This window comes from Channa argus, chromosome 8 (genome assembly GCF_033026475.1).
Source record: "Channa argus isolate prfri chromosome 8, Channa argus male v1.0, whole genome shotgun sequence".
NCBI classification, from domain to species: Eukaryota; Metazoa; Chordata; class Actinopteri; order Anabantiformes; family Channidae; genus Channa; species Channa argus.
This window is the reverse complement of record NC_090204.1, coordinates 16,322,028-16,348,866: the sequence shown is the minus strand read 5'-3', so window position 1 is coordinate 16,348,866 and position 26,839 is coordinate 16,322,028. Positions and strand designations below refer to the sequence as shown.

Genomic DNA, 26,839 nt, shown 5'->3' with positions numbered 1-26,839 from the left:
AAGCTGAAATAAAAAAAATAAAGAAAAAGGCAGTTGTTTGCACTTATAATCCATAGTCAGTAAAACATTTTTGAGGAGTAACATAATTATGAAGGGGTTTTCATGAGTGTGACTGCTTTTATTAATCTAATAATGACTCTCTCTATGGTCCATATCCAGTTGGCCATGCTGCTTAAATAGGGTTATGCAACAGGACCAAACGTACATGTGTGAAAGGGATCCAATGCAATGTCGGATTTCAGCAGTGCATGCCATGACACAGAGAGCAGAAAAAAACACTATGAGCTCTCACTCTGCTGCAAATTGACAGTACCACACACAGAATCTGCAAGCAAACAGGAAACATTTGCATTTTTAAAGTATTTCTGTGGTACATGTCAGTGGTACATATTTTACTTAAAAGATTTTTGGAATTATACAGAAATAAAATGCTTATTCTGCCCACAGTCCTTAGTGACTGACAGATGTCATCTACAAAAGTAATTTATAAACTAAGCAAGAACAACGTGCAAGTTATTATTTCAGTATGGATGATCAATAAAACCACATAACTTTGCACGAGCAGAATAGGACAAAAGTTACAAAACAACTATTTACAGTTACACATTTCACCACTTTCTTATAATAAGTTACTAAATGGAGAAATACTTCAGTGCTACAAGGGCCATCAGGAAAAAACTCCAGGCAGAAATCATAGTACAGAACACATCAACTAATCTGTACTACTGTTAACAAAAACAAATACTAAGTTCTAGAAAAAGTGACAGAATATAAAAGTTAACAGATTTAAGATTGTGTTTCTAGTTTTCTCCACAGTTTAGGCAGCTAACAATAAGATTTTAGGTTTAGTCAGTGGATGTTTCTAAAATGCACTTTGGGAGTAAACTTCTCCCATTTTATGTACACAAGCTTGCACTTCGAAACCACAGAAACCAGATAAGTTAAAACACAATTGTTCAGGTTTTGCACTGATGTCTGAACTGGGTATATGTTATCAAAGCTACGGTACATTTACCCACTGAAAACTAATAATTTCATATCAACATAGTCTCAAAAGACCATGAGTTTTTACAGTTTATGCAAAACAAAACAAAAAAAAAGTCAAGGGGGATGGTCATTTTTATTCTTTTTTGCCAAATATATAAGCTAAGAAGACTAAATTCTTTGCCAGTTTTAGTCTTTTTAAGGGAGTTGTTGAAAGTAACAAAAATACAGAAAATTACCAGCTTTAACCTTTGCCCCTGTGTTGAACAAATGCAGACCTGAAGTGAGCCATTTATTTACCACCGGGTGGATCATCGTGTCACTATTGGATCTTGGGCGCCGCTACGTGTGTGTGTGTGTGTGTGTGTGTGTGTGTGTGTGTGTGTGTGTGTGTGTCTTTGACCCGTAGTGAAACGCCCGCCGTGTCAGCACTTCTCGGCCCGATATAACCTGCCTCGTCCCGTCTTTCACCCTCTTCTGTGCAGAGACACGCTTTCTCTTGCAAACAACATGTCCGCCGCTGATCCCATTTTCTCTAAGGGAGAGGACTGCAAGGCCTCCTGGCACGACGCGAGCGCCGGGTACAATGACGCCGACACACACCTGGAGATCATGGGCAAACCCGTGATGGAGCGCTGGGAGACCCCGTACATGCACTCTCTGGCGACCGTCGCAGCCTCCAAAGGTAAAAGCTGTGGGAAAACCCGCTGTTTGCCCTGTGTTTCATGTCCGATAATGGAATCATGACATATTTTCAAGGGCTAAGAGCCTTTGCGAGCAGGGTCGTACAGAAAGTTTCTCAGGGTCAGGGGTTACCAGGTACAGAAGGGGCATTTGTAAAACTATTTAGTTTAGAAAAAAGGGATCATCGTTTTTTTTTCTTTAAATAATTGTTAATTACTTTACTGATTCGGGTGGGAAAATTCAGGACACACTAAAGACCTGTAGAGGGGCTAATTAAGACTAAGTACTAGGGCAACTTGTGGTTCAGTGTCTTTTCCAGGAATGCTTTAAATGTGCAGAGCAGCAATGGGATCAAACCCTCTGCTTAGTGGACAGCCCGCTCTACCTCCAGAGCCATCACTGGAAGAGGTTCAGCCTGCTGTCATACTTTCTCCTGCTCAAATAAATCCTCCATAGGTTTATCTGAAAATAAAAATGATGCTTCAAGCAGTCAGATTTAATCAAATGAAAGTGGGTTTCACAGTTACAATTAGTGCAGAATTCCCGCGGTGTTTCACTCCTGAGCAGCAGTGCAGGTGTACCGACAGAAGCGGGGCATCATGTTGGTTCTAAAATCAATGGAACCATTAAGCATGCCCACTTTAATTAAATCAGACAAAGGAAGCCCTGTAACTACAGATAAACGTCAGAATGTAACTTTGCACAAACTGAGGACTGAGAAGCAGCAGTGCGCTTCAGGCTCTTCCCTTTTTCATGAGGACTGAGGATTTTTTTCTCAATCTCTTGCACAGAAAGTACATTAAGGAAGGATCAGGAGGGATGACAAATTAAAATAGACCAAGTTAAAGAGCTCATATATATTAATCATAGTATAATTACCTGCCTAAGCTAGTTTGTATATATGCGAGAGAGGGCCTAATAATCTGAAACGGGGGGAAAATTGCGTGGATTATTGTTGAGAGGAGCACCTTAAACTGGCAGGGGCTTAAACCTCCAGAGGAACAGTACGTGCAGAAAAGAAGTGGTGCAAAAAGACTGGATTAGAAAGGAAAGAGCATTTTACTCGAATTTTTCATTATGCTATTGAGAAAATTTTAGGTTCAAACCACTCAATGGCAACTTTATTAGGTACATCTATTCAAGTGCTCACTAATGGCAATATTTGATCAACCAATCACGTGTCAGCAACTCTCTGCATTTAGACAGGGCGACATGGTCGAGACGATCTGCTAAAGCACAAACCAGGTGAATGGGGACGAAATGGTTGTTGGTGCTGGGCTAGCCTTTCTGAGTATTTTAGAAACAGCTCGTCTATGGGGATTTTCAAACAGAATCATCTTTAGGGCTTAAAGAGAATGTTCTGAAACAGAGACAAATATCCTGTGAGCAGCAGTTCTCTGGGAGAATATGCCTTATTGATGCCAAAGGTTAGAGTAGATTGACCAGACGGGTTCAAGCTGATAAAAAGGCGACTTTAACTCAAATAGCTAATCATTACACCACAGAAATGCTTCTCTGAAAGCACAGCATGCCAAAACTTAAAGCAGATGGGGTACAGCAGCAGAAGACTACACTATGTGTCACTCCTGTACGCTAAGAACAGAAAACCGAGGCTACAATTCACAAGGGCTTACCAAAATTGGACATGAGAAAACTGGAAGAATGTTCCCTGATCTGATAAGTCTCGATTTCTGCTGTGATATTCTGTAATATGGCAGGGTCAGAATATGAAAGCATGGATCCCTCCTTCCCTGTGTCAACTGTTCAGGCTGTTGGTGGTGTAAGGATGTGGGTTATGTTTTCTTGATACGCTTTTAGGTCCCTTAGTACCAACTGAGCATTATTTAAAAGTCACAGCCTACCTGAGCATTGTTGCTAACCAGGTCCATCCCTTTATAACCACATTGTACCCCTCTTCTAAAGGCTACTTCCAGCAAGACAATGCACCATGTCACAAAGCTAAAATTATCTAAGACTGGTTTCTTGAACATACAAATGAGTTCACTGTACTCAAGTGGCCTCCACAATCACCAGATCTTAATCCAATACAGCCCCTTTGGGATGTGGTGGAACAGGAGACTCTCATTATGGACATGCAGCTTACAAATCTGCAGCAACTGCATCATGATATCGTAAAAATCTGCAGAGAACGTTTCCAGCACCTTAAATCAATGCCACAGAGCATTAAGGCAGCTCTGACAAACAAATGCGCTTTATAGGTTTAAAAAACAGTTCACCTCATTTTCATAGAAGGAAAAAAATGCATTTGTGACAGTGTGTACCAGAGTAATATCTGACATTTTTGCACACGTGTTAACGTTACCCTCAAATTTAGTATATGGTCTTGAGGACATGTTTGTGTGAGCAGCGTGGTGCTCGGTGAGCAGCACAGCAGCTGTTACTCTACTCATGGGAACTGTCCAAGACGTCTGCAGGGGGGGAAAGCTCATCTGCTCTTAACCGTATGTGAAAATAGACTGATCTATATGCCCTCAGAGACATGTGGGAAGAGAGTGAGCACGTGCACCTAGGACTGTCTGCACAAAAGTGCAACAATGCTCAACTTTCATGTACTTTAAAGTCCTTTCATTTAAAGGTTGGCTGAAAATCATGTGGTGATATTGGGGTTGCTGTTTTATAAGCTGTGGTATTTCTGGTGGTAGGTCCATGACACATTCTGTCCACTAACTGTGGAGCTGGGTTATAAATGTTTGATAATCATTTGAACATATTAAAAAAAAAGTCTATTTTGTGCAAACTGTATGTGAATATCATGTTTCCATGTGAAACAGGACACATATTGTTTGTAGACTATTTCTGTGGCCTATGTTTTTGTTATCTCCACAGATATTTCCTGCTTATGCAAAAATAAACAAATTTAAACTGTCAACAATACAGCTGATTATCGGCCCAGTAAATCACTGTAATGAGGTCAAGCAACAACAAATAGCCTCTAACCTTCATCTATTTATATATTTCTGTAAATGAATCCCTTTGGTCTTTTCTGTCCAACCACATGTTACCACCAACAAGCTTTCCACCCACACCCAACTAAAGGTGGAAACCCAAACCAGAGTGTTGATCAGGACAGAGTAACATCATGTCCAGTTAAAAAGGGTAACTCCACATAATAAGGGCAATGGCTCAACAGTGTTGCTGGTACTGTTTATGAGGTGAAAAACAACTTTTAATAGAGGAAGCACTGAATCACCTTGGTGAAAAGCTTTTCTTTGGTTTTTTTGTTTTGCTTTTGGGGCATTTTGGTATTTTAGTTGATATTCTACAGAGACAGGCAAATTACTACTGGCAAACAGGATGCCATAAAAAGACATTTGTGGGCAAATAATTTCACACAGGTGTCACAAACAATGAAGTCTTTGCTTAAATTGTTGCTACATAAACAAACAAAGACAGTATAATGTGTCCCCCACAATCTACAAAGACATGAAGAGAGAAATATTCTGATAATGAATCACATTGTCTGCTTTGATGTTTCTCACCTGGCAGGCGGTCGCGTTCTGGAGATCGGTTTCGGCATGGCCATTGCTGCCACTAAAGTTGAGTCCTTCCCCATCGAGGAGCATTGGATTATTGAGTGCAATGACGGTGTCTTCGCCAGACTGGAAAACTGGGCCAAGTCTCAGCCCCATAAGGTCAGAAAACAGACCAGAGTTGTCTGCCTTTTAATGAAACTGCTAGAAAGTTAATGTTTACTGTTTCTGTCCTCAAATGTGAAGACACTAATGATTTGTGTCGCTGCAGGTCGTCCCTCTGAAGGGCCTTTGGGAGAACGTTGTTCCAACTCTGCCAGACAACCACTTTGATGGTAAGAAATCGAAGCTTACACCGAAGAACTTTGTTTACATGTGGAGATATTCAGCACTTGATTTTCCTCGATGCTGGGTCCTGTGGTCTGTATCAGGCCAAGGCTCTGGAGAAAAATCAGAGCAGTGGCTTATATATAGTACATAGTTTATATATAAAGTAGCAAAGTTGCTGTATATACACTGTCAACACTGTGTCCCTCCCCTCAGGGATCCTGTACGACACATACCCCCTGTCAGAGGAGACATGGCACACTCACCAGTTTGACTTCATTAAGGTAGGCGTTAAAATCCACATGCAGCAGCATCAAAGGTGGATAAAAGTGCGTGCAACAACTGTGCAACAACAGTACAGAGGTATTGGTATCAGTTTCAAAAACTCATATCTGTAGTTTGGGAAGATTAGAGAACAGAGAGACAGAGAAAACAGTACACAGTGTTTTACTTGTACATGTACCGTAAATTTGTCCTTTTTAGGTCAAAAACAGACCAAGTTGTCAGACTGATGGATTTGCTGGTGTGTGTGTGTTTTCTGCAGGGTCACGCTCACCGGCTGCTTAAACCTGGCGGCGTCCTCACGTACTGCAACCTGACCTCCTGGGGCGAGCTGCTCAAGACCAAATACGACAACATTGAGAAGATGTTTGAGGTTGGTCAAGGACAAGAAATCCAATTCAGTTAACCCAAAACTGTTTTTATTTCAATTACTACACTTTGCTCTGTTTTCCTAGTTACTTTCACTTGTTTGGCAACACAGAAAATACAAAATAAAGTTACAACATGGTGGACTTTTTGAAAACTGAGTACAAAATAATCATGGTCTACTCTTTCTTAGTTAACATCATATTTTACACTAAAACCAAATAATACAAATAGTAGGTCTGGCAATTTTAGAGACATGCTGCGCCTGAAAATGTATTTAATTTGGGTACTTTTATTTAGTTCAGGACATTTAGTAACCTTTGTAAGTAGAACATTTTGGCAAACAAGGCCTCTGAGCGGACACAGTTGTACAGGTCATTTGGTCAAGTATCTGCCCTTTGCTTTGCTGAGGAAGGACACAAAAATGCTTTGAAGATGCACTAGGTCACTGAGTTCTGATATAACAAGAAAGTACTAGTAGAGTTTTGTTGTTGTCCTTTCATCTTATTCTGTGAGTTCTGGGTTGCCACAGAGGAACCTTTGTCGGGTCGTGATTTGGCACAGTTTTTACGCTTAATTGATAGTAGAGTAAGGAAGGTTTAATGTCTGGACTACAGAACGTGTCGTGGAACTCAGGTGAAACAATCATCAAAAGCCAGTGGGGCCGTGCAGCTTAGCAGAAGCAGATCCAGTGTAGATACAGTATGATGGTTGATCGAATTGCTTGGGTTAATGTAGGAATTCAAAGCAGCTGCATGTATGCTAGGGTCATTAAGTTAGGGCTAGAGAATAGTGTCGCCTGTCATGTGCTCTAGCAGGCTTGGCCTGATACACACCACAGGACCCAGTAAACCTATGCTTACATAGAAATTCTTGCCTAAGATTTGTCAGATTAACTGTATATTGTGCAGCTGTATAAAGTTCAGCTGACAAAAGTGATGTGATCAGTGCAAAGATCAGCGCATATAATTCACATTATATTTACACTTATCAAACCTGTTAATGGATTGGGACAATGTCATCGTGGAAGGGACGACTCCCATCATTCTAGAAGTGTTTCACCACAGGATAAAGGGGACCACTCAGATCAACTTTGCATTGAATTGTAGGGACGTTATTGGAGCCAGACCAGGCCAAAAATGCCCTCCACAGCACAAGTGAACCACAGAGGCATTCAGGCCTGTATTGGCCTCTCTTACTTCCGCCCACTTGCGGAGAATATGATGAATAATGACTAATCTGACCATTTCACTCTCTTTCACATCTGTAAAGGACCAGTGCCTATGTTTTTGAACCACTGAACTCTCTCCTGTGCATTCACCTTTGTACTGACAAGTTTATGGACTGCAACCTTACTATTATGTTCATCAGTGTATCTGTCGACACACTGTTCTTGCTGACACAGTCTGATCACATTCTCTCCAGAGCAAGAGTTGCTCTCTGACCCTACAGTAATTACTGATGTCTTTTCCATAGATCTAAATGCAGATGTCTGGTTAGTCACTGTTCCTATTGAGCCAGTTAAGCAGTCTCTGTGACTGATGCTCTGCCGTCTGTGCCCAAGCAATAAATCCACTTTCAAAGTCACTTCTTCTTTTTCTCTTTCCATTTTGATCCAAAACCAGAATCAGCTGGGCCTACTCAGCATTTTTACACATCCTTTAGAGCATGACTGGATGCTCAACTGTACCATGCAGCACACCTGCATGTACATATGTTTCTATACTCATCTACACAGTTTTTTCTTTTAAACTTTCTCCTGTCAGTACTAAATATCGGTGTAATCATTCAGTCCCTGGTTTTGGGTGAACTATGAATCTAGAGTTGTCGTATTTTTTAACAGGACCATGTACAGTACACTCTAGTATTCAGTGGATTTCCACAGTCCTGAATGCATATCTCTGTCAGGGTCAAGTGTTACCTAAATTACGTGCTGCAATAATTTTAGTTAATATTAACTGGCTGTAGAATTCGATAAAACCGCTAGTCACCTCACACTGACAAACTCTGTCTGTTAATGATTTTTAGGAGACGCAGGTGCCTCATCTGCTCCAAGCCGGCTTCAAGAAGGAGAAGATCAGCACAGCCACCATGGACATTGCACCACCCAGTGAATGCAAATACTACTCCTTTAATAAGATGATAACTCCCACCATCCTCAAAGAGTAAAGTGCATTGACACTACTGCTAATTTTTATTTTTTATTTTAAAGTGTCTTTTTGTCTGACCCGACTGACCTCTTTGCATTTATTTCACTGTGAGCCATCTGTCAATAAACCCACCACAATTGTTTATACCTGCTTGTATTTATTGCACATCTGTTTCTTATCCCATGTGGTTTCAGTTCACACTTTCAGACTAATGTCTTCATTTCACACACTCTCTGAGCAGACTGTGATATATCCATTCACTAATACTGTACATTTTATTTTTCGCAAAAACAAGAGTAGGAAAGTAACCACTAAAAATGAATTTATACCCCATTGACCCTTATCGATGTTTTATCACCCAGCATCTTTTTTGCTGTCCTGGAAGACATATTACAAAGTTGCAGACCCACTTTAGTCATGTCAAAATTTGACAAATCAATGTAAAATTGCCCAATGGTCTGTGCATCAAGAGTGTGGTTTTCTACAATATGAATATTTCACGTAAAGATGTTGGGAGCTCCCACCTTAAATGGTTGAAAATCTGAGAAACCTGAGCAGGTAACTGAGAAAAATGTTTAATTTTCCTTGATTTATTTTATGTAATACTGTGGACAGAGTTCAGCATACTGTGTGTTTCAAGTCAGATAACACATTATCTGAACACGTGTAAACAGTATACAGTGTGTTTTCATTTAGGTTCACAGATAACGGTGCATGTTATCTGGACACGTGGGAATAAGTTACCACCTGGCAAAGACACATTAATCATTAGGTGGTTGAATGATGCAACACCAGGCTGCACTCAGGTGGGAAACCACAGCAGCTGGCAGATCTCAGGTCTAAAGCAGGAACACATGACTCTTGTATTTTTGGAAGTTAGTCAACTCTCTTAGAAAAATACAGTACAAAGAGGAAGAAGTAGACTTTATATGCAGAAAGAAAGACTGAAATGATAAGTGGACCCGTTGTTTTTTTTTTGTTGTTTTTCAAAAAAATCCAAATGAAGAAAACTGTTGCCAAGCAAAGCAAAAGATAGTGTTGTGTCTATTGTGTTACATTAATATCACGATACCTCAACAGTCACAATAGTTCAAAAACCAAACCAAAAGGGGTTCTCATAACAATACCTATTAAACTAAAAGAAGACTGTTCATAGCTAAGTAACTTTGTGACTCTAAAATATCTTAAAATGTGGTAAAGGCTGTTTATGATTAAATCCTTCTGCCCATTTAATGTGTGAAAGAATCCCAGTTACTGAATGTATAGTATGTAGATTCAGGTTTTACTTAAATCTTCTTGAAGCTGCAGTCAACAAGGCAGAGAAGCAAAGCGTTATCCAGAGCAACCTAAAACCAGCTGGAATAAAGTGTCTCACTTCAGTTTACTTTAGTGTCACAGAGCACAGAACCTGTGATGTTGCAGCTATATAAAAGCAACTCTGCATACCTAAGTAGAGCAGCTTATTCATAGTTTTAGCAAAATGTTATGAATACTGCATCAGATATTGTAGAGGATTTAATTTCCACACAAAAATTCAGATCTAAACAGATGATCTGATATTTTATTTGTGGGTTTGCATAGTGCTCAGAGATTAAAAAAAACAAAAAAAAACAACACTACTCAAGATTAACAATAAAAATGCATTTTACTCGTTACCGCTGCTGGGTGGACAGAACGATGAAGGTCAGAGCCGGTGATCACAGGAGCCACCTAGTGGCTCAAATTTGGCTTCGGATGTTACAGTAATGCATCGCTCAGCACACAATAAATCTAATGTATTGATCCAGTGGGATGAGCCGAAAGGGGAAAAAAAAAATTCTACAGTGTGTGTAATGATTGTTAGGGCAAATAAACTGCATGTAAACAGCCAACCAGAATAGATCTTTATATCCTTACGATTTCCTGATAAATTGCATTTTTAAGCGTCATTTGAAGATATTGGAAAGAACAATCATATCTTATGTTTATGAATGATCCAGAGTTTCTTATTAAACAAGAGAAATATTTAAACTGTGGGTTAAATTCTGGCAAGTACAAAACTCAAAGAGTACCTACAGTTCTAGAAACCGTCTCCAGGAAAAAAATCTCAACTGCTTCTGTGTTTAATAAATGAGTGTGAGTAAACTATCTGTAAATTACAACAATGATTTTATTTTAGTTAGTTCCTGCAGCTCTACATGGAGGAGGAGTATTGCTCCAAATGAAACCAGAAATACAACATTTACACTCAGACATACAACACTCATTTCCGATACCAGATCTTCAGCTTCTTCTCACGTTTAATTTTCTTTTGCAGCTGCAAAATCCCATAAAGGAGAGCCTCTGCAGTCGGGGGACAACCTGACAACAGATGAGAGATAAAAACTCTTATAACGTTTGGACATTTTACCCAGAAACCGGGACTTCATTCATTCTCCGGCAACTAGTATATAATCCATCTATTTATTTATTTACTTCACGCACTGATCTTTTCAATCTGAAAGACACTGCAAAATAATGGCTCGACCAAACTATGTACCAAACTACAATATATTGTTAGTGGTGAACACATTTGCAGTAAAACAGACAGCAGGACAACAAGAGTTAGGACTTTAACGCAGACTACTAAATCTACTACCACAATACAAAGTTTTACTTAAAATACAATAAATAATTAGAATAACTGATCATATAATTTACTATTGTTACTAAAATAACTGCCTCTACTGTTTGTGATCCTTAATTGTGCACCCAAATATATGGATCCCACAAGTACTGACGTGATAAAACCTTTGACAGTAAGAGTAAGAATTATACTTTGTTCTGATGCCATTCAAACATCATCAGCATTTCTCGGCTGCTTCAACAGCCCCCACTCTCATATTGCTCTCTATGAGCTGTATTCAGACAAATCTTAAACTTACTCATTTGAATGTGCTGTGATGTAGCACCTAATCCATCAAAAACAGCCGAAACTGTTTAGATTACTTTGTATTGTGACAAGAACATCGTATTTCACGTGTTTTCCTTATTTCATTGTTTTACAGCTACATGAAGCAATAGGTCTTTATACACATTGCCTTCTGTCTAAACTGCAAACTGAACTAGGTTGGCCACTGACGTTGTCTAGCTCACGGTATGGGTTTGAATCGAAATTGAAGTCAGGATTAGGTGTGACTAGCCTCAGTGCAGAGTTATTCCATACCAAACTAGCATCTCACTTTGTGCAGAGGTGTTGTCATGGTAAAGGACAAGGGCAAAGAGTCGCTACAAAGTTGGAAAATAGCACTGGATGCTGCACTGGATGCTGCTTAGATTTCTTCAAATTGGAACTACATGTGTAGGACCTAGAGGTACCAGTCCATCCAAATCCTTTTTAACATATATTATATGTTTGAAATGTCTGATTTTAAACAGCATTTTTCTTTGCAACTTATAAGGATTTTCATTTTATAAATTATCATATCCACACAGTGCATTAAAGTTTACCTGGAACATAAATATCAACGGGTACGATTCGGTCACAGCCTCTGACGACAGAGTAGGAGTAGTGATAGTAGCCTCCTCCATTAGCACAGCTAGGAGAGAAAACATAATTTAGAGTGCACGTATAAATGCTGTTCTTATACCAGCACAGATAGAAATTACATAGCTATCAGAGGGGCAAAAAAAAGACACAATGACTTGAACAACACAGGGACAAACTTTCAAATATAAAAGTGTCAGCTGTGGAGAATTAAGATAGCTGGTTAATGAGTTGCTGAAGAAAAAGAGAGGACAGGAGAATCTGTAAATCTGTACAGGTTGTAAATTACCTTCCCATGGAAACGACGTATCTTGGCTCAGGCATCTGATCATACACCTGTTGGAGAAAAGGAGTTGTTCAGCTCTTCTAGAACGTCTGACTAAGAACTAATCTGTCCTTTCAGCTGGAGGAAGGCTTCATGCCAGTCTAGCAATCCACCGACAGCCTGGTCATAATCCTGCCAGCATTTACATAGATATACTGTTCCGAGGGTTCGCAGACAGAAACATCTGAGAGGAAAGGAGAGAGAGAGGGCTCTTCTAACAGGGTCCATTACATCATTATCCCTCCATTTCACAAACCTAAAAAAACTTTAGACCTCACTGTCAAACTTCTATTCAGAGGAGCAATAGTAGAACTGCCCCTTTAAAGCTTTCTCACCTTTCTCAGAGCTGGAGCCATCTTATTGGTCAGGGTTCCCGCAACAATCATGACGTCAGACTGGCGTGGACTTGCTCTAAAAGTGACTCCAAAACGGTCCATGTCATAACGGGGTGCTGCCATGTGCATCATCTCCACTGCACAGCAAGCCAGGCCAAAGGTCATCGGCCACAGAGAGCTCTGGGGAGGAAAATACAGCACGGATAAGCCAATCTAGCCCAAAATAAGTCTTCAATTTATAACTAATACAAGACCAGCGAGAGTACATTATAATTATATCATGACATTATCACAGTGAATTTTAATATTATTTCTTCTCTTAAGAATACAGGGCGAGGCGAATAAGACCTGAAACCGCAAATTATACCCTGGGCTTATAAAGCGCCTAACTGCAGTGCCGGTCCAAGCTCGGTAGAAATTGGGAAGGGTTGGGTCAGGAAGGGCATCCAGCGTAAAAACTGTGCCAAATCAACATGCAGACTATGATCCGCTGTGGCGAACCTGAACTCATGGGATAAGCCGAAAGGACAAAAAAAATAATAATAATTTTTTTTATAGAAAGGCTCCTAACTGTGACAGTCAGACTTCTCTCATTGATGAATGACATTTAAATTAAAAGTTTCAAAGTTTAATTATTAGTTTTCAATTAATTGCTAAAATATTAATGATTATGATTAAACTTCAAAAACAAACAATGTATACTGTATAAGAGCAAACCTAAGGCAAATTAACATTTAAGATATTTTCAGAGCCACATCACAAATAGGACATTTTAGATCAGAACGTGACAAATAGCCAGAAAGTGACAAATGGAGTCACATCTAGGGGATTCGCTTTCTTCCTTGTGTGCATGTTTGTATGTTTGTCAATGTCTCAGTCTCCATCTGTGTTTTTGTTTCTCATCTCTTTTAAATGTGAATGGTGTGCTTTGGTTTTCCCTTTTGTGCATTTGCATTTTTGTTTATTTGTCTGTCCTTTTTCCAGATCTTCATGGTGGAGAAAAGATTATGTGGCTCAGGTCCATTTGGCTGCAACTGAAAGTCTCTTGATGTGCTCTGGATTGCAATTTTCTTATTAGATGGCGTGTGTCTAGTGCTGTACACGTATTTTCCCATTGGAAAATGCATCATTTGTGATATTGGGCAATGTCAATAAAGCGTACAATAATTAAAAAATTAACCTGAGATCAAACTGTCTCACTCTTTATTGGTCACAGAGGATGTTCTGTAGAAACGAGAAAACACTGTAGACATTCTTTAGTCTACCCCACACAAGTGCTGGATGTTACCACAAAGAAGAGAATCTCTTTTACTCACCCTGCGTGCCCAGTTAACAAGGTCGTCCAGCTTAGTGATTACATACTCTCCCTTGCTGCTGGCTACAGCGGCTGGTTTCGCTGCAGCCACTGCTGTGCTCTTCCCTCTGAATGGAACCACGCTGCAAAAGAAATAGGGAGGCAGGATTCACCATGTGTGTTTACAGAACGTCTGCTCCTCAACCTGAGTATTTTTGGTAAACCCACCTTGTGCTGGTATTCTCACTTCTAGCATCGCTGTGCAGAGTCTTCTGCTGAACAGTAAAAACTGTGATGGGCCTGTTGGATGGAGAGCAGATCAGAGAGAAAAATTACAATGACTGTAGCAACAGAGAACCTGAACGTACAGTATTTTAAATGTTTAAACATTCACCGAATAAATGGGGAAATAATTATTCCACAAGAGGGCAATATTGTAATTTCACTGTGGGAAACTTGATCAGTCTAAGGCATTGTTTGTGATGGACAGGTGTTACTGTTTACGATGCAGATTGTGTCTAATCCTAACTAAACTTTAGAAATTAACTTGACTGACTGAACAGTCGGTAAGTTCCTGGAGAGCTCCTGCTGCAGGAAACAAGAGCAAATGTTTTTGTGCAACTTAGTATTGTAGTATTGTATACAAAAAAATATATATAATACTAATACATAAAATAAATACAGTGTAGGTAAGAAATGGATGTGTAACATATGAAAACAACTGTAAGATATTCTAATACTTATATATTCTAATTTTATATTTAAATATGATGCTTTGGGCTGATATTTCACCATGAATTTTCAGTGTGAATCTAACCAGCTGAGCTTTTCAATATCGGAATGAAAAAAGTATTAATAGAAGTTTAAAGAGTAAACTCCTGTAAAGGGCACGACAGTGTAGCAGTTGTACGACCAGGAGCCATATTAAAGAAGTTCTTACCTTAGTGAAAAGGAGCCAACCATGGACAGGCGAGGCGCTGTAAAATAAGAGCAATAACATTTTGAAACGTATCATTATTATTACTATTATTATTTTAATGAGAGGTTTTGAAAATATGTGTGCAGGTAATCCCGCACATGCAATGTAAATGTCTGCAGTTGTTTGATGCTGCTCATCTGGTTGTATTTAAGGGGGAAAAAAGCACTGGACAGCTTTACTTTGGTGGTGTTTTGGTGTGGCTGATGGTTTATTTATCTACCGACATGCATGTGGCTAGCGACAGATCGGACACAGTAACGTTAGTCTACCAATAACCTAAATAAGACATTGCGTGACAATGACTGTGTAAGACGGAAAATCTCGTTATACTTCTGCTGCTTCTGCTGCACAGTTAGCTAAGCGGCTGAACCGCCATGCTAACGCAGACAGAGCAAGGTCAGTGTGAACATTCACTACAAATGCGATAGCCGACACTGTCGTTACACACAAGACAGTGAGTTTTCATGCGGCTAACGTTAAATACTCTGAATAACCTATTTCAGAAAACACAACAGTGCTTACTAAAAGCGTATCATTTTAGTCCAAACACAACCTACCAACCAACGCCGCCATCTTTACGTTGCGCATTACGTTCTTCTTCTGTGGTGTTTGGCAGGGCCGACGCTGCTCGGCGCATTATCATCCTCCGCTGGTAAGAAATGAAGCAGTTGGACCGCAATTTAAAATTCTGTACACGTATTCTAATAAAAGTTTATGGTTTCTGTAAATTTAAAGTGTTCAGGCCTTGGTAAGTTTAAATCATGCAGATTCAAGGAGAAAACTATTTCAGAAAACCGTTTATGATGATTTCATTTGAAAACTCATCGACATTCATGTGTTGTCTTGTAATCAGAAATGTAGCTTTTAGTTACCAGCAATAAAAACATATGTTTGGGGCCCCATACCAGTCGAGAAACGTTTTAAAAGGAGAAAACATTCATTGTAAAATCATTTCATATTTGTGATGAAATGCCAAGAATATAATGGAAAATTATGTAAAAGACCAAAATAAGAGCCACATTCTTTTACCTTGAGACTTGGTGTCGAACAAAAGCTGCTGCTGAAAAAGGTGGAGCTAATTTTATCTAATGTTAATGTTATGTTGAATTACTCTTGGGTAATATTAAAATACATTTCATTTCCTTTCTTTATTTCTTAGGATTGTGTTTTTAAAAAAAACTCTTCATTCAATCTTTACATGCATTGGACTTAAAGCCCAAACTGTTTTTATTTCTGCTTTTTTAATAAGCCATGTGGAACTGGACTTGTACATTCTTGTTATGAACAGCATCAAGTTCAAAAGCAGTTATGTTTTTCATTAGTAGTTTTATTAATTATTGACATGGGTCACATACTGTATGTTACATGTCAGACAATCTGTATTAGACCTACTTGTTTATTCCACCAGGGGGCTGCTCTAGTTCAGGAATTAGAGCGGGTTGATCAGCAGGGTTGCCAGTTTGATCTACCTTTCCTCTGCTCTTGTCAAGCACATAGACTATTGGTACCTAAACTTAAGTAATGGGAAGTGTTATATCTGCTTGTAATGGGGTACTTGCACATTTGCATGAGCATTGGCTGTTGGTTTTGTACCACACACACCAGGAATCCTGCTTTTCCATTCTCTGACCACCGAGGTTTTAGAAATTCTTGTGACGTTATGACATGGACCGTGACAAGTGGGAATGAAATAAACATTTTATTTCACTGAATTTGAAAAAAAAAAAGTAAATCTCAGTATTTAAGGTTAAAAGATGTTTATTTTCACTAGATAAAGACTTTCAGTTAAATGAATTATCTCTAATGATAGTGATTAAGATAAGGCATTAACCTTCCCATTGACTTTAAAGGAATCTTGTGTATCCTGTTCTTGCTTCAGTCTCATTTTGTTGCCACAAACTGAGCATCAGCAGCAGCGGCAGTGAGGACGCCAGAAGGGTGGAGATCGAAAGCAACCAGAGGACCTCTAGAGCATGTTATCACATAATGACAGTCCTAGCTCTGAAAGCATACACCGCAGTTTCTCCAGGAATAGTCAAACTGGTCAAAACCAAATGGAAAAGACTAGAAGAAAGGTTTTTACAAATGGCTTTTATTTTGCCTTCATCATGTACAAACTTTCCTGACACTTAAAATAATAAAGTCGGAAAATTGAAGTTGCTTTTGCTTGTGGTTTTATAGGTCAAACCAGGGCAGAGCTTTTAAGTATTTGGAGTTCAAAACATTAAATATAGGCACTGGAATAGCTTAAAAGGACAAATGTTTTAAGACTACAGCATTGTTTGAAGGCTTCCTCCACTCCTAGCAGGGAAAAGCTTTTGCATTTCAGATAATAAGCTTGAATCCACATTAAAAACAGTCCTGTATAGGAGGAGCAAAAATACATGTTGAGCCGTCACAGATTTGGAGGTTATAGAGGCAGCGAGTGTTGCTTTGCTGAACTGCAGACCACAGGAATTACCTATTTCTGGAAAGATCAGAAAGAAGAAAGTGCAGCTTGCCTCCTCACTGAGAGTTCAGGACGTCTGGTTTGCCACTCGGGCTCTGTGATGTCTCCCCCGACCAGGAAGAGGGGGTGACCTGATTATAGAGGACGTCCTGGGAGCCAAAAAGTGGCTCTTTGAGATTTAGGATGTACATGAGGAACAGATTGAGAGCCACCATGGCAAGGAGTGGGAAGATGGTCAGGCCAGAGCCAAAGCCTCGCAAGGAGCTGCACGCATTCAGGCTGACCCAGTAAACAAGTCTGTGGAAGATTACAGAACAAAACAAAACAGGAAATCAGATCAAGCTCAAACCTGGCTGATAAACTGTGGTAGTCTCTTAGACAAGTGTTTCATTAGATTACCAGTTTAACCAGGCAAGAGGAGATATTGGCATCTTTCATGGAAGTAACTTTATGTTACTTTACAGTTTCAGATCATTAAGGCATCTAAAAAAGTACTAATACTTAGCACTACATTTACTATCTACAGCAATAAGCCAATGTGAATTATTCTGAAAAGGAGAATTCTACATTCTACAAGTATTAGTTATTTTTATAGTGTGTAACACTTCAACAGCAGTGCAGAGAAAGTGATCGTACTTCATTAAAATAAACTCATTACTAGAATTAGGTAAACAGAGATAAAATGCTGCTTGCATATCATAATCACACCATGCTTTCAGATGGCAACATTTTCCTGCACTTCTTGCACACTATTAATGGAATGTGTCTACTTGAAACAGAGTAAGTGTACTATATATAAATATAATTTAAGTACCAACAAAAAATACCAATTCCAAAAAAAAAAAGCACACATTTTTCATTTGTAAACACTGACTAAACAAAATTAATGTGCAAACTGCTGAGTCTGACAGGTGATGGCAATGAGGACTGTCCTGGAATAAAATTATTTTCCACTGTGCTACTGTTAGACTGAACCAGGCTAGTAATTTCCCTTTATCTCCAGTGTTTGTGCTAAGCTAAACTAAAAAGAGAAAAAAATCCTAAAATGGCAGGCTATAAGTTTTAATGCAACTACAATAATGCAAATACAAAGTGTTTAAGCAGCCAATGTAACTATAAACACTCTCACAGTCAAACTGATTTTTAGTTTCTAGAATTAATTACTTAATCTGTATGCTATTAATGAAATGCGTTATCCAATTAAAAGGGTACTGCATTTTACTTCAGAGTTGTTAATCTTCTAATTGATCCATTAATTTTTAACATACTAACAAACTCACACTGAGCTCCACACCACAATGACAAGCAGAGCGCACAGCAAAGAGGGAAACCAGCAGAGCCCAGAGGAGCCGAGTTCATCTTGTGTCAAAGTCTGAGCCTACAATTTGCTGCCAGAGACTCTTATTTTCTCTTTTGTTAATGACAGTGGTTTGTTTTTAGCCGTGCATGCAGCATAGCTGCAGTTATGAGTATGTTAGTTGTTCGGTCAAACATGAAACTGGTTCATACTCTGGATGAATTGTATTTATAATTCTCTGATTTTGCCTTTAGTGCCATGACACAGTAAAAATTTCAAAATGTGTCTGAGGGATAGATTTATGAGCAAATACCTGCAAAACTATAACATTCCCATTATCCATTATCTACATGGCTGTAGATGCTGATCTCTGGTTGGAAACGTCAGCTTTATATGTCAGAATTACCTAATTATTAATTCATGTGATCTGCATTTGATATCTCACGTCAGTGTGTCAGTATCATATAAACTATTTAACATTACAAACTGTTGCTTTTTCACAGTAAACTTCCTTCACAAATTGGCTCTTGTCCACCGTTAAGCCTCACCTTCCAAAGATGAACACTGCAACCACTATAGGCACCAACTTCAGCTGGTCTTCAGGCAGCAGAGTGGCCATAACGACAAGGTTGAGGACATAGAGGAGGAACTGTTCCAAGGACGCCGTGACAAACAGCTGCTGAACCGCCTGTCTTCTGGGAAGTGACACTTGCAGATTGAAGGAGCCGGTGCAAAACTGGCACAGTGCACCCCCGAGCATCGCTGCAAGGGAGAAAAAAGAAATAAGTCAGTTACAGTGTCTTGAATCTGGGCCATATTTCCAGCTTTCAGCTGCGCTTGATCTCAACTGACAGCATACTTTGTTTTCCTATGTCTTCATGTGAATAAAGCACATCGACACACATGCAAATGCTCCTCGCTGCCATTAGCTTGACAAATAGGTAAGAGGAAAATGCTCTGGACAGGCATAAGATTTGTATATTTTTGCCACCTGCCCTCTAGTTCTGGTTGCCCAGGTTGGGAAGCAATTAAAATATTCTGAAACAATTAGGCCACAGCCTGGGACACGAGAGACGCGGCCAACCTCTTACTGCAGTTTCCATTTAAAGCTAGAAGGAGAAGGAAATTATGCCTCTCTCCAGAGACCCAGGGAGACGTCTGCTGCCATGACGTTGAAAGCGCATGAAATTAAAGAGGACAGGAGACACTGAAACATTCCGAGACAAGGCGGCTAGACAAACCAAATCCTTTACTAATCTTTATCTTTCACTTGTTGTGCTCGCGTGTCTGTTTTTGAATGTCAGCGTGCAGGTGTTTGAAGTGTACCGAGCAAGATGGGGAGGGCTGCCACCACACAGCAGCACAAGGTGAAAACGATGCGGCTGGTTATGTCGGGGCAGTCGGGGGGTTTAATGGGGACGTAAAAATAGAGTGCATAGAGGATCCCGGCTGCACACAGAAGAGAGGCCAGCACTGAGAAGAGAGCCGGAACTCGGCCACTCTGACAGCATTTACACCGGCAGCAGCATCGTCCCTGATCTGCAGCCTCCTCTGTGGCCTCGAAGGTCCCTCCCTGCCCATCCGAGCTCCACACAGTCAGCTCCACGATCTCTGGTGGCGGGCCTATCAGAGGTCGACCCTCGTCCACGGTGCAGTCTAGATTGGTGGATTCTGGACTCCATCTCAGCGCATCTGTGCCGTTGGGAATGTCTCCCTGAGAGCCTGGAGTCAGAGTGCTGATGCAGTTTTCCACAGCAGCATCCAAACTGTTCGCTGTGATGATCGGACTGGAAAGAGTTTGATCCAGCTCCCCCTCCTGTGTCTGATCTGCTCGTGGCTCATCTGAGCGGTCGGCACGGGGCTGCTGGTGGCAGGAAGCAGAACCTATTCAAATCAGAGCACATTTTAGTAGAACATCAAAAACCAGATACTGAAAGCACTCAACTGCAGTTTTTCTCCTATCAATCACCAGCACAGGACAGAGGCTGAGGGTTCATAAAAACTCTGTGTGCAGGGTTTGTGTAAGACTTAAAAGACAAGAGTGGTGACATTTGTAGTTTTCTTAATGTCAACAAATCACACGAAAAGACCAAAATCAACAATGAATTCATCCCACTCAGAAGTATTGGCTGTATTGCCAAATCCTGATAATTTATTCCATCACAGGCCTCTAAAAACCATCCAAAAACATCTAAAAGACACAAAAATAAGCCACATTGTTGCACTTGGTTAAAGGCCTACTGGCTAGAGCCCCACATCTGTTTGAATATGCTGCTAAAAACAGTACAAAACAAATGCACCATTTCCCCCTGTTTGAGGAACATTTGATCAAACCTAAAGGGTTTAAAAAAATAAACTAAAACTAAACTAAAAATGTCATTAAAATTAGACTTAGAATTTGTGACCTGGGTTATTTCTTCAGGAGGAGCGAATTGACTCAGGCCTGCAAGCCACAGGAAAGGCAGGAAAGTGTTGAGAACGCGCTGCTGGTTTTTGCTCTTTTTAATGGCATTTTGTTGACAAGAAGAAAAACTATACAAAACCACTGGGCTCATCCTTAAAGGCAACGAGAAAGTTTCATTTTCCATGCCTACTCTGCCGAGTAAAACATAAACTTTCCATCAAGCACTTGGTTGGCAGCAATGTGCAGAAAACAATCAGATCATAATCAACTCCCATAAAACTCTTGCATTAGAAAACAGTTTTGAACCAAAATGAAATATATGCAGATTCTGATCTTAATGACTCACGATGGAGCATGTGCAGATGTTTCCCAGGTGTTTCCTCTGTTGCTGTAGGCCATCATATCAACATCTATTAAACATCAGGAGCTACCAGGAATAGTTGTGTTGACAGACAGTTGCAAACACTTCAAATTATAGATGGAGTTCAGCTTCAGCAAAGCGTCAAACTCTAAATACAAATCTCAAATCTGCTGTTCCTGATTTTAGACTTAGGAACTAGTTTTTCTCAGTATATTCAGTAATAATGTTTTTTATTGTTTCATTATGGTTGTAGCTCAGTTGGTAAGGCAGTCGTCCACAGGGTCAGTGGTTCAATCCCCGGTCCCAGCTATATGTCGAAGTGTCTCTGGGCAAGACACTGAACCCTCAACAGCCCATTCTCATCCCCAGCTGTCCAGTGCCGGTCTAAGCCGGTGGAAATTGGGGAGGGTTGCGTCCGGAAGAGCATCCGGCGTAAAAAAAGATTGCCCCCAATCAACATGCGGACAATGATGTGGCGACCCTGAACTCAGCCCTGAACTGTCCTTTTGTCCAAAAGGAAAAAAATATATAATTTCTTTTTAAATAATTGTTTGTGAATTTTTGAAGGTTCGTAGCCCAAGTTGGCTTGATAAAATATCATAGTCATATAGTGTCAAACATGAATGTAGCTTCTTAACAGGAAACTTTGTGGCCTGAACTTGACAAATAAAATGAGCTCTAAAATAAGCTTCCCTTCAAGTTTTTTTTCTAACTTTCAGGATCCGAAATGGATTTTACCAGACAATGTTGCTCTTAAGTGATTGTAAAATGAGCAATAAAACATTAAATGAGCTTCAACTCTTCAGCTGGACCTAAATCACACAACAAACACACGGTTTCTTCTTATAGAAACAGAAAAAATTGAACTCGTTTGAATGTAACTGTATTGGATGTTGACTCAACTTGACCCTATCATTTTAAACAAAGTCAAAAGGGAAAAATGTGTTTTTTCCCAACTTGTGCTGCTTTGTTGTGACCTCTCAAACTGAGAAAATTGGGCCTGTATAAAGGTTTTAAAGGTTCATATAACTACTATTCAGTTCAGTGCCGGTCCCAAGCCCGGTAGAAATTGGGGAAGGGCATCCGGCATAAAAAACTGTGCCAAATCAACATGTGGACAAAATAATCCACTGTGGTGACCCTGTAACCTGATAGGACAAAAAAAGGGGAAAAAAAAGGACAAAAAAACTTCTATTCAGTGATGGCCAGAGCTCCTGAGGATTCACATATCTGGTTGTTCCCATCAAGCGATAAATTAAGACCAAGAAAATGACTCTGGTTTTCCCACAAAAGTCAAGAAACTACTTAAAATATCCTGAATGTGAATCAAAATTAATTCATTTTCAAATTTTACCTGCTCAAAACCAGATTCCTCCCACTTTCTCTTTCTGTTTAAGTGGCTTGTTAGACAGGGAATGGCTTCAGAAATGCTTGCTCTTATTTGAACAACCTTCCCTGTCATGTCAAACTTTGCACAGGCACCAGGATGATAAGGTAAAATATAAGAAAAACATATTTTTGTGGAGACTTTAAAAACTTCACTTTCACAGCTGGGCAGACACGCATGCTGCCTATTATCTGTTGTTCTGCTTTAATCACTGCTGACTGTCTCAACTCCCTTTGGATTCATTCTGGACTCAGAGTTGACTTTAGTCCTCACTAATCTGCTTTGGCCTCCTCTCAAATCCTGCAGCTCCCACAGACAAACAGTAAAAAGCAGCAGCAATAACTCACTCTTTGGCTGATCAGTTGCTGGTGGCGGTTCAAGGGAGCGCTGCGAGCCGGAGATGGAGTGGGAGGATGAGCGCAGCTCCTCAACCGAGGACTCGGGGCTGTCTGACACCGGCGCCAAGGAGATCTGGGTATCCAGGTCCAGGAAGGGGGAGAAGGAGAGCCTGGCAGGATCGATGTCCTGGAGCTGGTTTATGATGTCGCTGATAGACTCCTTCATGCTCTCGAGCTCCTTCACGTTCTGCCCATTAGCGGCCTGAAGCCCTGAGGTGCTCATAGTCACGCTCGGCCTAAGAGGAGCAGCAACAGATCCAAAATAAAATCAGAAATAAAACCAAAAACCAGCTAAAAACACCACGGGACAGTGAGATCATCTCCTGTCTCCAAGGCTCAGAGAAACCAAACCAGTGCTTTCACTCATTTCTATAAATAGACTATTCTCTTGAGTTTTGAAAGGACAGAAACCATTTAATAAAGATTTGGGAAACAGAAGCAAAATTAGATTTCACCTACGAAATGAACTGTACAGCTTTAGAGATTGGAGAGACAAATGCTGATTTCCAAAATATAATGATCGTTTTTTTCATAACTTTTGATTTATTGGTTGTAAACATGTGTCTTTCTTGATTTAATCTGTTCTCAGGCCCTCAGTTTCCTTTCTTTGAACTGTAAAGAACTTTATACCTGTTTAACATTGAGTTTACCACTGTTTTTGACAGCAACATGCTTCACCCTCTGTTTTATGTAATGCCCTAAAAAACGTTTATGTGATTACATGTGATTATGTGAGGAAACTGTTTTTTGTGGAATAAAAGACATTGAAATTGATGTGAGTTTATGTCTGTGGCCATGTCACTGGAAAACGTCACAAAGTTGGTTTTCCTCTTGAAAACGATGCTGCCATGAACAGAGTTTACTGTAGCTTTCTTGAGACCAAACTAAACAAATGTAAAAATTGTAATCAACATAGTTTGGACTGACACCAAATTAAAAAAAAAATACTGTTGAAGTCCCTAGAAATTTTCAACTATGTCAGTTCCTTTGTAATTTTTTTTAAAAACCTGGTAAGAGTTTACTTTTTATAATTATAGTTTGTCTAGATTGCTAGGATGCATTTCTTGAAATGATGCTCATTTTCTCCAAACTCTAAACACAAATCTTCACAAACTTTAAACTTCCATATCAAAACCGAACTCTCTGCTCAAAACTAACCGAAATTTGCCTTCAAACATGGCACAAAGGCCACCAAAGACACAGCAGCTGGTGGGATCAATTACTACTATAAAAACCTGTCCGTGTACTGTAAATTAAACTACAACTCAATGATAAAGAAAATATGCAACCGACACTGAGAGTCTGATAGTGGAGATAGTGGAAATGGGCAAAAATTCATCCATTGCATAAACACCCAAAAGCTTTGTTAGTTCTTTGTAGCATGCTGTCAATCCCTACAATTCACTTTTAGTTGTTTAGTCTTTAAAGAGCTACAGCCATACTCTTTGTTGGTGTATCTCCTCAAGCTGTTGGTCTCCATCCATGGATTTGACCAGTTTTTCATGGACAACCCACAGATGCTTCTTTGGATTGAGACCTGGAGAATTTGGATGCCAAGTCAACACCTCAAAATTTGTTGCACTTGTTGTGTTCCTCAAACCATTCTTGAAACTTTTTTGCAGTGCGGCAGACTACAATATACTGCTGAATGAGACAAATGGTAAATGGGCTGCATTCAAAAGGAGCCATTAAGTTGGGGTTTAGTGTCTTGCTCAAGGACACTTTGAGATGTGACGGGAGGAGCCGGGGGTCAAACCAACAACCCTGGGATTGGTGGATGACTGTTCTCCCGCCTGAGCCACAGTCGCCCCTGCCACCAGGGAATACTGTAATACTGTTTACGTGGTTTGTCTTCTTCCCCAACAAAATCATGGTTCACCAGTCCAGGCCACCTTCTTCCACCGCTCCATGATCATTTAGAGCTCCTAATCTCACCTGCCCATTGCGGCGGCTTTAAGTGGTTGACAGTGGTCAGCAAGGACACCCGGGGCAACTACAAAACCCTCTATGCAACTGTGAAGCACTGCGTGTTTCACCATTCTATCTGGACCAGCGTGACCTTTTCATGACTTTGAGCTACAGTAGCTCTTACTGATTTGGACTACACAGGCCAGCCTTCGGTCCCCACATGCATCAGTGAACCATAGCTGCCCGTGACCCTGTCGTCGGTTCACCATGGATTCCTTCCTTGGACCACTTGTGGTAGATCCTGACCACTGAAGACTGAGAAGATCCAATAAGAGCTGCAGTTTTGAAGCTGCTCTGATCCAGTCCTCTAACCATCACAATTTGACCCTTTTTAAAGTTATTCAAATACATACGTTTGCGCATGTTTTCAGCTTCCAACACATCTACTTCAGCGAAAGTGAAGAAGATCTGTTCACTTGCTGTCTAATACATCCTACCGACTTCTGCGGGCCATTGTAACAAGTAATCAACATTATTTATTTTGCCTGTCAGTAGTCATAATGTTATGGCTGATGGGTTTGAAAATATAATAAACACAAAAATAACTGAAATGTTAAGCTCATATAAAAACATGTAAAATGTGAAATATTTATAAAATCCAGAGGAGGGTTGTACTGGGGACATTGTGACATCCTCCAAGTATTTATAAAATGTGGCTCCTGCCACGCAGCTTAGCTCAGTTGTTCCTAATCTCATGTTTTAGTTTTGATGTTGTCATGAAAGTTAAAGACTTAAAGAGGTTTCAGTATGTTGCTGGTTGCATTTCAGCGGCCTTCAGTGGTGAACGTATAGGCTACTTAAAATTTAAGTACTTTTACTCCACTTCAGGGGTAAGACAGCTGTAGTTACTTGAAATGCACGTATTTATAGATTATAATTCGTGCATCAGTCCAACAGATTATGAAGCAATTAAAACACAGAAACTTCTGCTTGCATTAATGTAGTTTTACAGAGTGATTTTGCTACTTTTACTTAAGTCTTCCACTTCAGGCACTTTTTATCATAGAAACGCATACAATTCACTTACTGTGTGTCGATCTGGAATCACGCCTCTGACAAATAAATGCAAACGTGCATGTGTTGCCTAGTTGGTATTTAAACTGTGTGGTGATTTTCAGGCGCATCTGCGGATTGAATTTGGAGCACTTTCCTCAGGGTTTTTTTGGCGCACATCCAACTGTGGCGCAGAGTCGGCGTGCAAAAGTCCGCGGCGAGGACCTTTCTCCAAACAAACGAGGGCTTTACCATGTATAGAGCGCAATTAGGAGCCGTCCGGCCTTTTGGGTCGGAGGGGAATGAATCTCGGTGGCTGTCGGAGCTGGCGTGGAGGTGGAAACGCGCGTCCGGAGCCAATGTGTTCCTTACTCCCCGCTGAAAAGTAACGTTTCTCCCGCTACTGAGCAAATCTCTCAAACTTCCACAGTTCTTCCTCTCTAAGAAGAGTCTGCTCTTGTCTGGCTTAGGAAGGGTTGTAGTAAATACTTCATTTTGTGGTAAATAAAAATGAAGCCAAGTTGCGCGTAAAAGTCATTCTGAAATACAAGTGTCATATTTTGGCCACTCAGCAACAATTAGCGCAAGTTACTCTGATTTCTGAGACAAATGTGAATTAATGTGGCTTCATTAAAAGTACAGCTGAGCATTTCACTGAATAGGAGAAATTACTCGTATAAATGAACTTACTTTTGTCGGTGGTCGCAGAGTATGTGGTGAGTTTACTCTTCTTGCAGTAAAAAAAAAAAAAAAAAAAAAAAAAAAGCCCTCCGTCCTTCTCTGCCGTTCTTCCCTCCCCCTCCGTTTGCTTTTTGTCTTTCAGGATCCCGAACTTCTGAATCAAATTTCAGGACGGACAA

At 40.1% G+C, this 26,839-nt stretch overlaps 3 protein-coding genes across 4 annotated transcripts; 1 reads left to right on the top strand and 2 right to left on the bottom strand.

Moving 5' to 3' along the window:
- Positions 1 to 1,397: 1,397 nt before the first annotated feature.
- gamt (guanidinoacetate N-methyltransferase) lies at positions 1,398 to 8,430 on the top strand. The gene is made up of 6 exons (XM_067513067.1): positions 1,398 to 1,669; positions 5,176 to 5,321; positions 5,431 to 5,494; positions 5,703 to 5,770; positions 6,031 to 6,141; positions 8,163 to 8,430. Exons 1-6 carry the CDS (start codon positions 1,495 to 1,497, stop codon positions 8,301 to 8,303), a joined length of 705 nt encoding a protein of 234 aa, XP_067369168.1. The 5' UTR covers positions 1,398 to 1,494; the 3' UTR covers positions 8,304 to 8,430.
- Positions 8,431 to 10,415: 1,985 nt separating this feature from the next.
- On the bottom strand, positions 10,416 to 15,396 carry ndufs7 (NADH:ubiquinone oxidoreductase core subunit S7). Its single transcript, XM_067513068.1, has 8 exons — positions 15,280 to 15,396; positions 14,684 to 14,720; positions 13,972 to 14,043; positions 13,766 to 13,886; positions 12,450 to 12,629; positions 12,079 to 12,125; positions 11,753 to 11,841; positions 10,416 to 10,624 (listed from the first exon to the last, which is right to left on the bottom strand). Exons 1-8 carry the CDS (start codon positions 15,308 to 15,310, stop codon positions 10,527 to 10,529), a joined length of 675 nt encoding a protein of 224 aa, XP_067369169.1. The 5' UTR covers positions 15,311 to 15,396; the 3' UTR covers positions 10,416 to 10,526.
- Positions 15,397 to 16,794: 1,398 nt separating this feature from the next.
- LOC137131593 (uncharacterized) lies at positions 16,795 to 26,797 on the bottom strand. Of its 2 annotated transcripts, none has more exons than XM_067513059.1 (5): positions 26,670 to 26,797; positions 22,968 to 23,254; positions 19,795 to 20,352; positions 19,017 to 19,230; positions 16,795 to 17,468 (listed from the first exon to the last, which is right to left on the bottom strand). In XM_067513059.1, exons 2-5 carry the CDS (start codon positions 23,239 to 23,241, stop codon positions 17,228 to 17,230), a joined length of 1,287 nt encoding a protein of 428 aa, XP_067369160.1. In that variant the 5' UTR covers positions 23,242 to 23,254; positions 26,670 to 26,797; the 3' UTR covers positions 16,795 to 17,227. The 2 variants fall into 2 exon arrangements, with proteins under 2 accessions (XP_067369160.1, XP_067369161.1); XM_067513060.1 differs by lacking the exon at positions 26,670 to 26,797 and adding an exon at positions 26,014 to 26,601.
- Between the last annotated feature and the right edge of the window lie 42 nt (positions 26,798 to 26,839).